This window comes from Nerophis ophidion, linkage group LG20, assembly GCF_033978795.1.
Source record: "Nerophis ophidion isolate RoL-2023_Sa linkage group LG20, RoL_Noph_v1.0, whole genome shotgun sequence".
Classification (NCBI taxonomy): Eukaryota; Metazoa; Chordata; class Actinopteri; order Syngnathiformes; family Syngnathidae; genus Nerophis; species Nerophis ophidion.
Genome location: NC_084630.1, coordinates 35,581,429 through 35,595,176, shown reverse-complemented (window position 1 = coordinate 35,595,176; position 13,748 = coordinate 35,581,429). Strand labels below are relative to the sequence as shown.

At 42.9% G+C, this 13,748-nt stretch overlaps 1 protein-coding gene and 1 non-coding gene across 4 annotated transcripts in view; both read left to right on the top strand.

Moving 5' to 3' along the window:
- LOC133539055 (centrosomal protein of 95 kDa-like) overlaps positions 1-4,519 on the top strand; it is a 32,292-nt gene extending 27,773 nt beyond the window's left edge. For all 3 annotated transcript variants that reach the window (XM_061881086.1, XM_061881083.1, XM_061881085.1), the window contains exons 19-21: positions 16-162; positions 3,539-3,610; positions 3,677-4,519. In XM_061881086.1, coding sequence (XP_061737070.1) covers positions 16-162; positions 3,539-3,610; positions 3,677-3,853 — 396 coding nt within the window. In that variant the 3' untranslated portion in view covers positions 3,854-4,519. The remainder of the gene's footprint in view (positions 1-15; positions 163-3,538; positions 3,611-3,676) is intronic.
- Positions 4,520-9,393: 4,874 nt separating this feature from the next.
- Positions 9,394-9,466, top strand: trnar-ccg (transfer RNA arginine (anticodon CCG)). The gene has a single exon. It is a non-coding gene; the product is annotated as a tRNA-Arg (tRNA).
- Positions 9,467-13,748: the final 4,282 nt, after the last annotated feature.

The window sequence follows — 13,748 nt, the reverse complement described above, 5'->3', positions numbered from 1 at the left end:
TCTGTGCGGGCTCAGATGTTTCGGCAGCTCTTCGAAGAAGGTTTGGAGATGCAGAAGACTCGCCTGCGAGAGCAGAGGGACTACGCCACGGAGCAGAGGCAGCAGCACCACAGGCAACACCAGGACCACATCCAGTCCATGGAGAACTACTACAGAGACCAAGTAGGACAGTACACACACTTTTTAACAACGCTGCCGTGTTTGCCACTTGGCCATCACTCCAGCAGCACTGAGAGCGGACTCGGCCAAACTACTTCTAGGTGAAGTTGCAATCTTCAATGCCAATAAAAAATAAAAAAACGCTCCAATGTAAGTAAAGTAGAATCCACTTCTCCAAAAAGTTGCTAGCTCGATGCTAATATACATTGGCTTTGCTACTGAGATGCTATTGATCAGCATTAGCGATTTTACACGGCAATTTCAACACCTCCAGATTGACTGTAACGTGCATTTTAGTCCTAATTTTTACTGACCAAACAGCAGGTGCATCTTTATTGGGCACCACAAAATTCTTTTTTAATAACATGGCTGCCAGTTCTACTACATTCCTCCATTAAATAGATCAACAGCTCCCGATCAATTTCTATATGACTTCAAATAAAACTGCTTTTGTTTTATATAATTCTACCCAAACATTTAATAAAGTCTAGTACAAATAAGGCAACAAGAGAAGTATGATTTCTAAAGTAAATTTGTATACACTATATTGCCAAAAGAATTTGGCCACCTGCCTTGACTCACATATGAAGTTGAAGTGCCATCCCGTTCCTAACCCATAGGGTTCAATATGACCTTTTGCAGCTGTTACAGCTTCAACTCTTCTGGGAAGGCTGTCCACAAGGTTGTGGAGTGGGTTTACAGCAAGTTTCCACCATTCTTTCAAAAGCGCATTGGTGAGGTCACACACTGATGTTGGTAGAGAAGGCCTGGCTCTCAGTCTCATCCCAAAGGTGTTCTATCAGGTTGAAGTCAGGAGTGTGTGGAGGCCAGTCAAGTTCATCCACACCAGACTCTGTCATCCATGTCTTAATGGACCTAGCTTTGTGCACTGGTGCACAGTCATGTTGGAAGAGAAAGGGGGCCGCTCCAAACTGTTCCCACAAGGTTGGGAGCATGGAGTTGTTCAAAATGTTTTGTCTTCAAAGCTCCTTTCACTGGAACAAAGGGGCCAGACCCAACTCCTGAAAAACAACCTCACACCATAATTCCTCCTCCACCAAATTTCACACTCAGCACAATGCAGTCTGAAATGTAGTGTTCTCCTGGCAACCTCCAAACCCAGACTGGTCCATCAGATTGCCAGATGGAAAAGTGTGATTCATCAGTCCAGAGAAGGCGTGTCCACTGCTCTAGAGTCCAGTGGCGACGTGTTTTACACCACTGCATCCCACACTTTGCATTGGACTTGCTGATGTATGGCTTAGATGCAGCTGCTCGGCCATGGAAACCCATTGCATGAAGCTCTCTGCGTACTGTACGTGGGCTAATTGGAAGGTCACATGAAGTTAGGAGCTGTGTAGCAAGTGACTGTGCAGAAAGTCTTTGCACTATGCTGACCTCGCTGCCAGTTTACCTGGCCTACCACTTGGTGGCTGACTTGCTGTTGTTCCCAAACTCTTCACTTTTCTTAGAATAAAGTTGACTTAAGAACATTTAGGAGCGAGGAAATTTCGGGACTGGATTTGTTGCACTGGTGGCATCCTATGACAGTTCCACGCTGGAAATCACTGAAAGCGGCCCATTCTTTCACTAATGTTTGCAGAAACAGTCTCCATGCCTACGTGCTTGATTTGATACACCGGGCCAAGTGATCAGGACACCTGATTCTCATCATTTGCATGGCTGGACACCATACTTTTGGCAATATAGTGTAGATCATCTACATTATCTGAGTGTCTGGACAGGACAGATTGGACAATGTTTTGGGATTTCTTAAAGGCCTACTAAAATGAGATTTTCTTATTTAAACGGGGATAGCAGGTCCATTCTATGTGTCATACTTGATCATTTCGCGATATTGCCATATTTTTGCTGAAAGGATTTAGTAGAGAAAATCGACGATAAAGTTCGCCACTTGGTACTTCCTGAAAAAGCCTCGCCTCTACCGGAAGTCGCAGACGATGACGTCACATGTTGATGGCTCCTCATATATTCACATTGATTTTAATGGGCGTCTCCAACAAAAACAGTTATTCGGACCGAGAAAACGACAATTTCCCCATTAATTTGAGCGAGGATGAAAGATTTGAGGATATTGATAGCGACGGACTAGAAAAAAAATAAAAAAAATAAAAGAGTTAAAAAAACAAAAACGCGATAGCATTGGGACGTACTCAGATGTTTTTAGAGACATTTACTAGCATAATTCTGGGAAATCCCTTATCTTTCTATTGTGTTGCTAGTGTTTTAGTGACTTTAATAGTACCTGATAGTCGGAGGTGTACGTCCACGGGTGTGTTGACGCCAGTGTCTCAGGGAAGTCGACGGCAGCTTCATGGACGGCACAAGCTCAGCTTTTCTCCGGTGAGAACTGACTTTTTAACCACAATTTTCTCACCGAAACCTGCTGGTTGACATTCCATCGTGATTCATGTTAGCTCTGATCCATAGGAAAGTTTCACCTCCGGGAATTTTAAACAAGGAATCACTGTGTGTTTGTGTGGCTAAAGGCTAAAGCTTCCCAACTCCATCTTTCTACTGTGACTTCTCCAATATTAATTGAACAAATTGCAAAAGATTCAGCAACACAGATCTCCAAAATACTGTGTAGTTATGCCGTTAAAGCAGACGACTTTTAGCTGTGTGCGTGCGTAGCGCTCATACTTCCTAAAACCCTGTGACGTCAAGCGTCCACGTCATCATTACACGACGTTTCTAAGACGAAACTCCCAGGAAATTTAAAATTGTAATTTAGTAAACTAAAACAGCCGTATTGGCATGTGTTGCAATGTTAATATTTCATCATTAATGTATAAACTAACAGACTGCATGGTGGGTAGTAGTAGGTTTCAGTAGGCCTTTAAGGGGGAAAAAAAAGATTTAATTTTTTTTTAAATTCAGAACCGTACAAATACGAATTGCAAATTTTTAATTATTTTTTTACACTACTTATAATTAGTACAATACTTAACAGTATTAACACTTTGTAGGGCGCAACGGACAGCAAAGACTGAACTGACAACTACTAACGTCATTTAGAAATGTGTCATAATTGTCTAAATTAGCTAATTTTTACATATTGCAATAAAAATTAGATTTTCTTGGTGTAAACAATTAATATTTAGCAACACCTACATAAGTTCCAAAAGTGGGTACGTTAAGTACCAATTATGGTTACAAATGTGACCGGTGCCCACCCCTATGTTTAACATAACAGGTCCAATGCAAAAATGTGGCCATTACAAATACTTATTTTGGGGTGTAGGGGGGCCAATAGAGGTCTTCATCTGCATGGCTTCTCCAGATGTCCTGTGGGATACATGATGGGAGGCTACACATCTCATGTCTGCCGCTAAAGAAGCATTTGTCCTCCTTTCAGTTCTCACTGCTGGCCGAGAAAGTGGCGAATGAGCGCCAGGAGATCCAGATGCGCAAAAAAGCTCAAGAAAAAGTAGGAGTGGACTAAATGACTGTTTGATGGTGTGGATGAAGTAATGCAACACCACCTTGCTTGCAGGTGCTGCTCAAGATGAAGCGCGAGCTGCGGTCCAGGATGGAGCGGGAGGTCAGCGAGCTGCAGAAGATCATCATCCAGAACGACGAGGACGACTACTTCCAGGATCTGGAGGTCCAGAGGCTGCGCAGTCGGGTCCGCATGGCTTCCTTCCAGTACCGCAAGAACCATCTGCAGTGACCTACAAGAACCATCTGCGGTGACCTACAAGAACCATCTGCAGTGAACTACAAGAAGCATCTGCAGTGAACTACAAGGACCATCTGCAGTGACCTACAAGAAGCATCTGCAGTGAACTACAAGAACCATCTGCAGTGAACTACAAGAAGCATCTGCAGTGAACTACAAGAACCATCTGCGGTGACCTACAAGAACCATCTGCGGTGACCTACAAGAACCATCTGCAGTGACCTACAAGAACCATCTGCAGTGACCTACAAGAACCATCTGCAGTGACCTACACGTCTGGAACTGGCTGATCTGCGCTCATCCTCATATTTGCACAGGAGGAAGGAGAAGTGAAAAGCAATCCAATCCAGTTGTAGTGGACCTTCTTATTTAACGTCCCTTCCTTCGCCAAACCAAACTTCTTTCAACGTCTTCCTTTTCATGCGTTTACAACACCTTATTTATATTTATAACATCCAGGTTTCTTGCTCTAACACTAAGCCGGTGCTCTCTAGTCCCTGGGAACAAGTACAAGCATGTCTTCAGTGTGCTCAATGCTTTTGTTTAGGGAGGGAAATTAACTTCAATGAAGCTTTGGAAATCTCTAAATGCTATTCAATTGTGGGTAATGTAGCTTTTTTTTCCAACCAATAAACCTCACATGCTGTCATGTCCTAACATTCTCCAGCAGATTACTGAAGGCAACAGCGCACCTCCTCCGCGTGTCCGCTAAAGGGCGCCTCATCCATTTCACATTCGCCTCTTGGACACAATTAGCTCACCTTTTTTTTTTCTTTTTTCTTTTTAAAGCTTTAAGGTGACTTCATCTTAGTTTGTGTGTGAAAGTATTATTGTGGCAACATTATTCCATCATAGTTTGTGTATGGAAGTATTGTGGCAACATTTTTCCATCATAGTTTGTGTATGGAAGTATTGTGGCAACATTATTCCATTATAGTTTGTGTATGGAAGTATTGTGGCAACATTATTCCATTATAGTTTGTGTATGGAAGTATTGTGGCAACATTATTCCATTATAGTTTGTGTATGGAAGTATTGTGGCAACATTATTCCATTATAGTTTGTGTATGGAAGTATTGTGGCAACATTATTCCATTATAGTTTGTGTATGGAAGTATTGTGGCAACATTATTCCATTATAGTTTGTGTATGGAAGTATTGTGGCAACATTATTCCATTATAGTTTGTGTATGGAAGTATTGTGGCAACATTATTCCATCATAGTTTGTGTATGGAAGTATTGTGGCAACATTATTCCATTATAGTTTGTGTATGGAAGTATTGTGGTTACATTATTCCATTATAGTTTGTGTATGGAAGTATTGTGGCAACATTATTCCATCATAGTTTGTGTATGGAAGTATTGAGGCAACATTATTCCATTCAATTGGCGTGCGTGGCATATAAAAACATTATCTTACCTAGAAGCAGAAGACAAGACGAATATAAAAATGAACATGTGATGGATAGAAGAATGAAAAGAAAAGAATAGTATTATTAACGCCACCATTTTCAAAGCCCTTTGACTCTTGCCATTGCAATAAATGACGCAGGGGGGCGCTACTAAGTCCCATCAGCTACTTTTTTAAAATGTAGAATTGTATATTTTTAGCGAGGCTCTGAACTAATTTGCCTAATGGGAATGAGTTTACAGACAGAAGATAGTATTTGAGTCATATTTGAGTGGTACGGCGACATGTTAGTATGCTCATTTTAAGCTGACATTCAGGTTGAGCATCTGCCGTCTTTTGACAAGAAATGTCGCAAAACGAAACCGCAATCGTTAACAAGTGCACTTTTTTTTTTAGTGGACATGTTCCAGGTCCTAAATGAATATATTTATAATATATTCCCCGTCATGTTCGTGTTTGAAAGATGAGGCTGAATTGACAGCGAGTACAAGTAACTTAGTTTTAATGATGTTTGAAAGTATAACTTAGTTTTAATGATGTTTGAAAGTATAACTTAGTTTTAATGATGTTTGAAAGTATAACTTAGTTTTAATGATGTTTGAAAGTATAACTTAGTTTTAATGATGTTTGAAAGTATAACTTAGTTTTAATGATGTTTGAAAGTATAACTTAGTTTTAATGATGTTTAAAAGTATAACTTAATTTTAATGATGTTTGAAAGTATAACTTCTATTAGTTTTAATGACTCGCGTTCTCAACAACATACATGCAGTCTTGCTCTACCACATTATATGGTAAACTGAATACTAACCATTACTGCCCCCTAGCGGTCATATCTGTAATAACATCTGATCATGGCATTCCCTACAGAAAATACAAAACGTTCACTGTATGTATAATTAAATATATAGACAACTAATTACTAATTACTTTTTAATATCTCCAGCCCCGACCCCTGATGTAGGATATACACATGTATATATAACCTAATCATATTGTTTCTTCAATTTAAAAATATCTGACCGTTTTTTTCCCCTTCTCTGGGATTATTATTCCCAGTTTTGATCTCGGACGTCTGGTCACTTATAGCATACAAGAATATTCTATTACTGTTAAGCAAACTATGAACACGCCAAAACACGTGTCCTTTATCATAGTTACACGTATGACAAAAAAGGGGTGAATATCAGTGGTATTCAGTGAGGTAAAATGAATGAAATTTGCTGACAGTTCATTGCTCCTGACAAATTAATTGCACTGATCACCACTCCAAGATGGCGGCCCCGCGTCACGTCTTCGTGTCCACTTATAAGATATTTATGGTTCTAACGTTAGCAGTGAGTTTACAGCCTCACTGATTTAACTACACAGCAAATAAAAGTTTCATTACTCAGCCAATAAATGTTAGCTTACATTCAAAACTTACCCTTCATTGTGTATCTTGAAATGTCGAACAAAGTTGGAAGTTGTTGCGTCTCCGGCTGTAATCTTCCAACTGCATGTTTTGCATACGGGAATTATTTTATTGTTGACCAAGTCGTGGTTTTAATACCCGAATGAAACTATTTTTGGTGACTGCAGGATTAGGTCTCTGCTTTTTGCAGATGATGTGGTCCTGATGGCTTCATCTGACCGGGATCTTCAGCTCTCACTGGATCGGTTCGCAGCCGAGTGTGAAGCGACCGGAATGAGAATCAGCACCTCCAAGTCCGAGTCCATGGTTCTCGCCCGGAAAAGGGTGGAGTGCCATCTCCGGGTTGGGGAGGAGACCCTGCCCCAAGTGGAGGAGTTCAAGTACCTATGAGTCTTGTTCATGAGTGAGGGAAGAGTGGATCGTGAGCTCGAAAGGCGGATCGGTGCGGCGTCTTCAGTAATGCGGACGTTGTACCGATCCGTTGTGGTGAAGAAGGAGCTGAGCCGGAAGGCAAAGCTCTCAATTTACCGGTCGATCTACGTTCCCATCCTCACCTATGGTCATGAGCTTTGGGTCATGACCGAAAGGATAAGATCACGGGTACAAGCGGTCCAAATGAGTTTCCTCCGCCGTGTGGCGGGTCTCTCCCTTAGAGATAGGGTGAGAAGCTCTGCCATCCGGGAGGAGCTCAAAGTAAAGCCGCTGCTCCTTCACATGGAGAGGAGTCAGATGAGGTGGTTCGGGCATCTGGTCAGGATGCCACCCGAACGCCTCCCTAGGGAGGTGTTTAGGGCACATCCAACCGGTAGGAGGCCACGGGGAAGACCCAGGACACGTTGGGAAGACTATGTCTCCCGGCTGGCCTGGGAACGCCTCGGGATCCCCCGGGAAGAGCTAGACGACGTGGCTGGGGAGAGGGAAGTCTGGGTTTCCCTGCTTAGGCTGTTGCCCCCGCGACCCGACCTCGGATAAGCGGAAGAAGATGGATGGATGGATGGATGGATGAAACTATTTTTGGCATCATTTTTCCACACTTGGCGGGTCGTTTGAGAGCTTTTCTTAGTTGGTTTTCCTGCAATTTGATTGGCTGAATGCTGTGTGACGAAAATATCCATCCATCCATTTTCTACCGCTTATTCCCTTTTGGGGTCGCGGGGGGCGCTGGCGCCTATCTCAGCTACAATCAGGCGGAAGGCGGGGTACACCCTGGACAAGTCGCCACCTCATCACAGGGCCAACACAGATAGACAGACAACATTCACACTCACATTCACACACTAGGGCCAATTTTAGTGTTGCCAATCAACCTATCCCCAGGTGCATGTCTTTGGAAGTGGGAGGAAGCCGGAGTACCCGGAGGGAACCCACGCATTCACGGGGAGAACATGCAAACTCCTCACAGAAAGATCCCGAGCCTGGATTTGAACCCAGGACTGCAGGCACTTTGTATTGTGAGGCAGACGCACTAACCCCTCTGCCACCGTGAAGCCCCGTGACGAAAATAACGTGGATGTAATTTGATTGGCTGTTGTACTGACAGGCAGCGCACACACTGTCACTTACCGGGCCGCGGACCTGTACCGGGCCGTGGCCCGATTGGTACTGGGCCGCAGAAGAATTTTTTATTAATTTTTATTTAAAAAAAAAAATATATATATTTATTTATTAAATCAACATAAAGACACAATATACACTTACAATTAGTGCACTGACCAAAAAAACCTCCCTTTTTCATGACAAAAACGTCCCTTTTTCATGACAAAGAAAAAAAAAAAAAAGACTCCTTTGCATCCATGACTATATTATACACCTCGCTAGCACCTTAACACGGATCAACCATTCTGTCCCTTTAGCAGAAAAACAGCCCCAAAGCATGATGTTTCCACCCCCATGCTTCACAGTAGGTATGGTGTTCTTGGGATGCAACTCAGTATTCTTCTTCCTCCAAACAAAAAGTTCTATTTTGGTTTCATCTGACCACATGACATTCTCCCAATCCTCTGCTGTATCATCCATGTATCCATTTTGGTATAAACTCAACCGGTCGTGTTTGGAGGAAGAAGAATACTGAGTTGCATCCCAAGAACACCATACCTACTGTGAAGCATGGGGGTGGAAAGATCATGCTTTGGGGCTGTTTTTCTGCTAAGGGGACAGGACGATTGATCCGTGTTAAGGAAAGAATGAATGGGGCCATGTATCGTGAGATTTTGAGCCAAAACCTCCTTCCATCAGTGAGAGCTTTGAATGGTTGACCAAATACTTATTTTCCACCATCATTTACAAATAAATTCTTTAAAATTCATACAATTTGAATTGCTGGATTTTTTTTTCACATTCTGTCTCTCCCAGTTGAAGTGTACCTATGATGAAAATTACAGACCTCTGTCATCATTTTAAGTGGGAGAACTTGCACAATCGCTGGCTGACTAAATACTTTTTTGTCCCACTTCATATATATATATATATATTTCTATAGTCGTCTGCCATGATGAAAGTAGGTGAAGAGTGGAGTGGATTGTACACATGGCGCCCTCTGCTGGTGAAGTTGACCACCAGCAAGTCGTCCAACACTTCCAAATCAGCAAGAGACCGTCAATCTCCATGACGTCATGTAAAGTCGGCCACACGGATATTGGCGCGCCATTCCCCAAGTGTGGTCTAACACTTTATAAGAGCATTTTCCGCGTTCGGTGTAGTATGCCGACCCAGTGGCCTAATGGATAAGGCATCAGCCTCCGGAGCTGGGGATTGTGGGTTCGAGTCCCATCTGGGTCGTTTTTACAGGAAGTCTAGCCGCCTCCGTCATTTCATGCAGGATTGTATTTCACTGCCAAGTACAAGTCAGTCTTTTTAAACTCCCGTTCTATTACATCCCTTGCATATAATATCATATATCTACAACAATAGCATACAATAATATAACATTTCTTTACAAGAATAGCATTTAATAATATATATCCTTACAAGAATAGCATATACAAGAATAGCATATAACAATATATGATATCATTTATACACTGTATTCATTGATATAGTTTAATAACAACTGTGTCTGATATCATTTATAGGAAACTATTACATCTCCATCACATGTATTAGTTATGAGTGCACAAAAAAAAATCGATTAACATCCAAATCGCAATTCCTATTCAACCCAATTGTAAATCAATTCCTGATTAAACCAAATCAATACCTGCCTGTGACAGCATTGCCCTAGTGCAGTGGTTCTCCACATTTTTTTCATTCAAGTACCCTCTAATCCAGTGGTCCCCAACCACCGGGCCGTGGCCCAATTGGTGAAGTGAAGTGAATTATATTTATATAGCGCTTTTCTCAAGTGACTCAAAGCGCTTTACATAGTGACACCCAATATCTAAGTTACATTTAAACCAGTGTGGGTGGCACTGGGAGCAGGTGGGTAAAGTGTCTTGCCCAAGGACACAACGGCAGTAACTTGGATGGCACAAGCGGGAATCGAACCTGCAACCACTCTACCAACCGAGCTATGCCGCCCCAATTGTAATTGTTGAAAGGGAAGAAAGTTTGATCACATTACGCCTGTACTGGCTCACCTGCACTGGCTTCCTGTGCACTTAAGATGTGACTTTAAGGTTTTACTACTTACGTATAAAATACTACACGGTCTAGCTCCATCCTATCTTGCCGATTGTATTGTACCATATGTCCCGGCAAGAAATCTGCGTTCAAAGGACTCCGGCTTGTTAGTGATTCCCAAAGCCCAAAAAAAGTCTGCGGGCTATAGAGCGTTTTCCGTTCGGGCTCCAGTACTCTGGAATGCCCTCCCGGTAACAGTTCGAGATGCCACCTCAGTAGAAGCATTTAAGTCGCACCTTAAAACTCATTTGTATACTCTAGCCTTTAAATAGACTCCCTTTTTAGACCAGTTGATCTGCTGTTTCTTTTCTTTTTCTTCTATGTCCCACTCTCCCCTGTGGAGGGGGTCCGGTCCGATCCGGTGGCCATGTACTGCTTGCCTGTGTATCGGCTGGGGACATCTCTGCGCTGCTGATCCGCCTCCGCTTGGGATGGTTTCCTGCTGGCTCCGCTGTGAACGGGACTCTCGCTGCTGTGTTGGATCCGCTTTGGACTGGACTCTCGCGACTGTGTTGTATCCATTGTGGATTGAACTTTCACAGTATCATGTTAGACCCGCTCGACATCCATTGCTTTCCTCCTCTCCAAGGTTCTCATAGTCATTATTGTCACCGACGTCCCACTGGGTGTGAGTTTTCCTTGCCCTTATGTGGGCCTACCGAGGATGTCGTGGTGGTTTGTGCAGCCATTTGAGACACTAGTGATTTAGGGCTATATAAGTAAACATTGATTGATTGATTGATTGACAATTGCCGGGCCGCAGAAGAATTTTTTATGAATTTTTATAAAAATAAAAAAAAATCAACATAAATAACACAATATACACTTACAATTAGTGCACCAACCACAAAAACCTACCTTTTTCATGACAAAGAAGAAGAAGAAAAAAAAAAAGGATTCCCCCCCCCCCCGGGCCGCGGGACAAATTATTAAGCGTTGACCGGTCCACGGACACAAAAAGGTTGGGGACCACTGCTCTAATCAGCGTAAAGCATTTTTGCTTGAAAAAAAGAACATGTAAAAAATAATCAGAGAAAGTGACTCAAATCTTTAAAAAAAACAATTAATAATCATGAATATATTCATACATGAGTTTCATTTGCTTTCTTGCCTTTTGTCAAAGCGTGGACTTTGGGGTTTGTTTTTTTCCGGAAGGCAAAGGAAAGTTGGCACGGGCAAGACGTGAATGTAAGTACATATTTTATTTTTACACTATAACTAGAAAAAAGAAGCAAACAAAAGGCGCGCACAATGGCGTGGAACAAACTTGACTGCTTCCTCCCACTTCCAAAGACATGCACCTGGGGATAGGCCCCTCCCACTTCCAAAGACATGCACCTGGGGGTAGGCCCCTCCCACCTCCAAAGACATGCACCTGGGGATAGGTTGATTGGCAACACTAAATAGGCCCCAGTGTGTGAATGTTGTCTGTCTATCTGTGTTGGCCCTGCGATGAGGTGGCGACTTGTCCAGGGTGTACCCCGCCTTCCGCCCGATTGTAGCTGAGATAGGCGCCAGCGCCCCCCGCGACCCCGAAAGGGAATAAGCGGTAGAAAATGGATGGATGGAAAACAAAACTAGCACAAAGGCAAAAAACAAAAGACACTAACTGTGGCGTTAAACAAACCAAAAACTTAGGTGGGATGGGCGGGAGGGAAGCTATGAAACAAAGTGAAGCGTGAGTAGAGGTAAAGTCGCCAGGCTGACTCCCTGGCAACTACAGCTTTAAATAGGATTAATGAAAAGAGGTGTGCAGGTGCGAGAGCGGGAGACAGGTGCGTGACATGAGGACAGGTGAAAACTAATGGGTTGCTATGGTGACAACAAACAAAAGTGCACAAAGAGTCCAAAAACAAAACGGGGTGGTATAGCTCGGTTGGTAGAGCGGTCGTGTCAGCAACTTGAGGGTTGCAGGTTCGATCCCCGCTTTTGTCTACCTAGTCACTGCCGTTGTGTCCTTGGGCAAGACACTTTACCCACCTGCTCCCAGTGCCACCCACACTGCTTTAAATGTAACTTAGATATTGGGTTTCACTATGTAAAGCGCTTTGAGTCACTAGAGAAAAGTGCTATATAAATATAATTCACTAAAACAAAACATGATCACACAAACATGACACCTTTGACACAAAGCTAAGATGTGGATGTTTAGTTCAGATGGTTTAGCACATATTGGACTCGTTTTGAGCTATCTTTCATGAACTAAATCTTTCAAAATCACCCTCCCATCTTTGACATTTGACATACGCTGGGGTAAGTTTGGGCACCGCTGAAGTAAACAGCATCAACATCAAATCACACCTTCATCAAGTCATCTCACATACAACACTTGCTTAGAAAGAAGAAGCTCAAAGCTTCTTGACGAAGTTCACAACTCCCACCACCAGGGGGAGGTCAAGCTTCATCCAGGACGTTGTTACAGTTCAGCACTCCCACCACCAGGGGGAGGTCAAGCTTCAGCCCTGCTGCCGGTCACTGGCGAGTAGCATGAAGCTAACAGAAAGTCATTAGGTTGTTTTCTACATTTAAAATGGTTGACAATCATTTAAAAAATGTGTGTAAAAGTTTATAAAAGATACATTTGGACACAATGCTCTTATAATGCACACATGTTATATAGCAGCTGTGTTGGAAAACCTCTTTTCTTGCTCTTGATGGAATTGGAGGTGTGGTATTAGTGGGTGTGTCATTAGTGGGTGTGTCATTGTGGGTGTGTCATTGTGGGTGTGTCATTAGTGGGTGTGTCATTGTGGGTGTGTCATTAGTGGGTGTGTCATTGTCAGTGTGGTATTAGTGGGTGTGGTATTAGTGGGTGTGGTATTAATGGGTGTGTCATTGTGGGTGTGTCATTAGTGGGTGTGTCATTGTCGGTGTGGTATTAGTGGGTGTGGTATTAGTGGGTGTTTCATTGTCGGTGTGGTATTAGTGGGTGTGGTATTAGTGGGTGTTTCATTGTCGGTGTGGTATTAGTGGGTGTGGTATTAGTGGGTGTTTCATTGTCGGTGTGGTATTAGTGGGTGTGGTATTAGTGGGTGTGGTATTATTGGGTGTGTCATTAGTGGGTGTGTCATTAGTGGGTGTGTCATTAGTGTGTGTGGTATTCGTGGGTGTGTGTGTCATTAGTGGGTGTTTCATTAGTGGGTGTGGTATTAATGGGTGTGTCATTGTGGGTGTGGTATTAGTGGGTGTTTCATTAGTGGGTGTGTCATTAGTGGGTGTTGTATCAGTGGGTGTTTCATTAGTGGGTGTTTCATTAGTGGGTGTGTCATTAGTGTGTGTGGTATTGGTGGGTGTGTGTGTCATTAGTGGGTGTTTCATTAGTGGGTGTGGTATTAATGGGTGTGTCATTGTGGGTGTGTCATTAGTGGGTGTGGTATTAGTGTGTGTGTCATTAGTGGGTGTGGTATCAGTGGGTGTTTCATTAGTGGGTGTGTCATTAGTG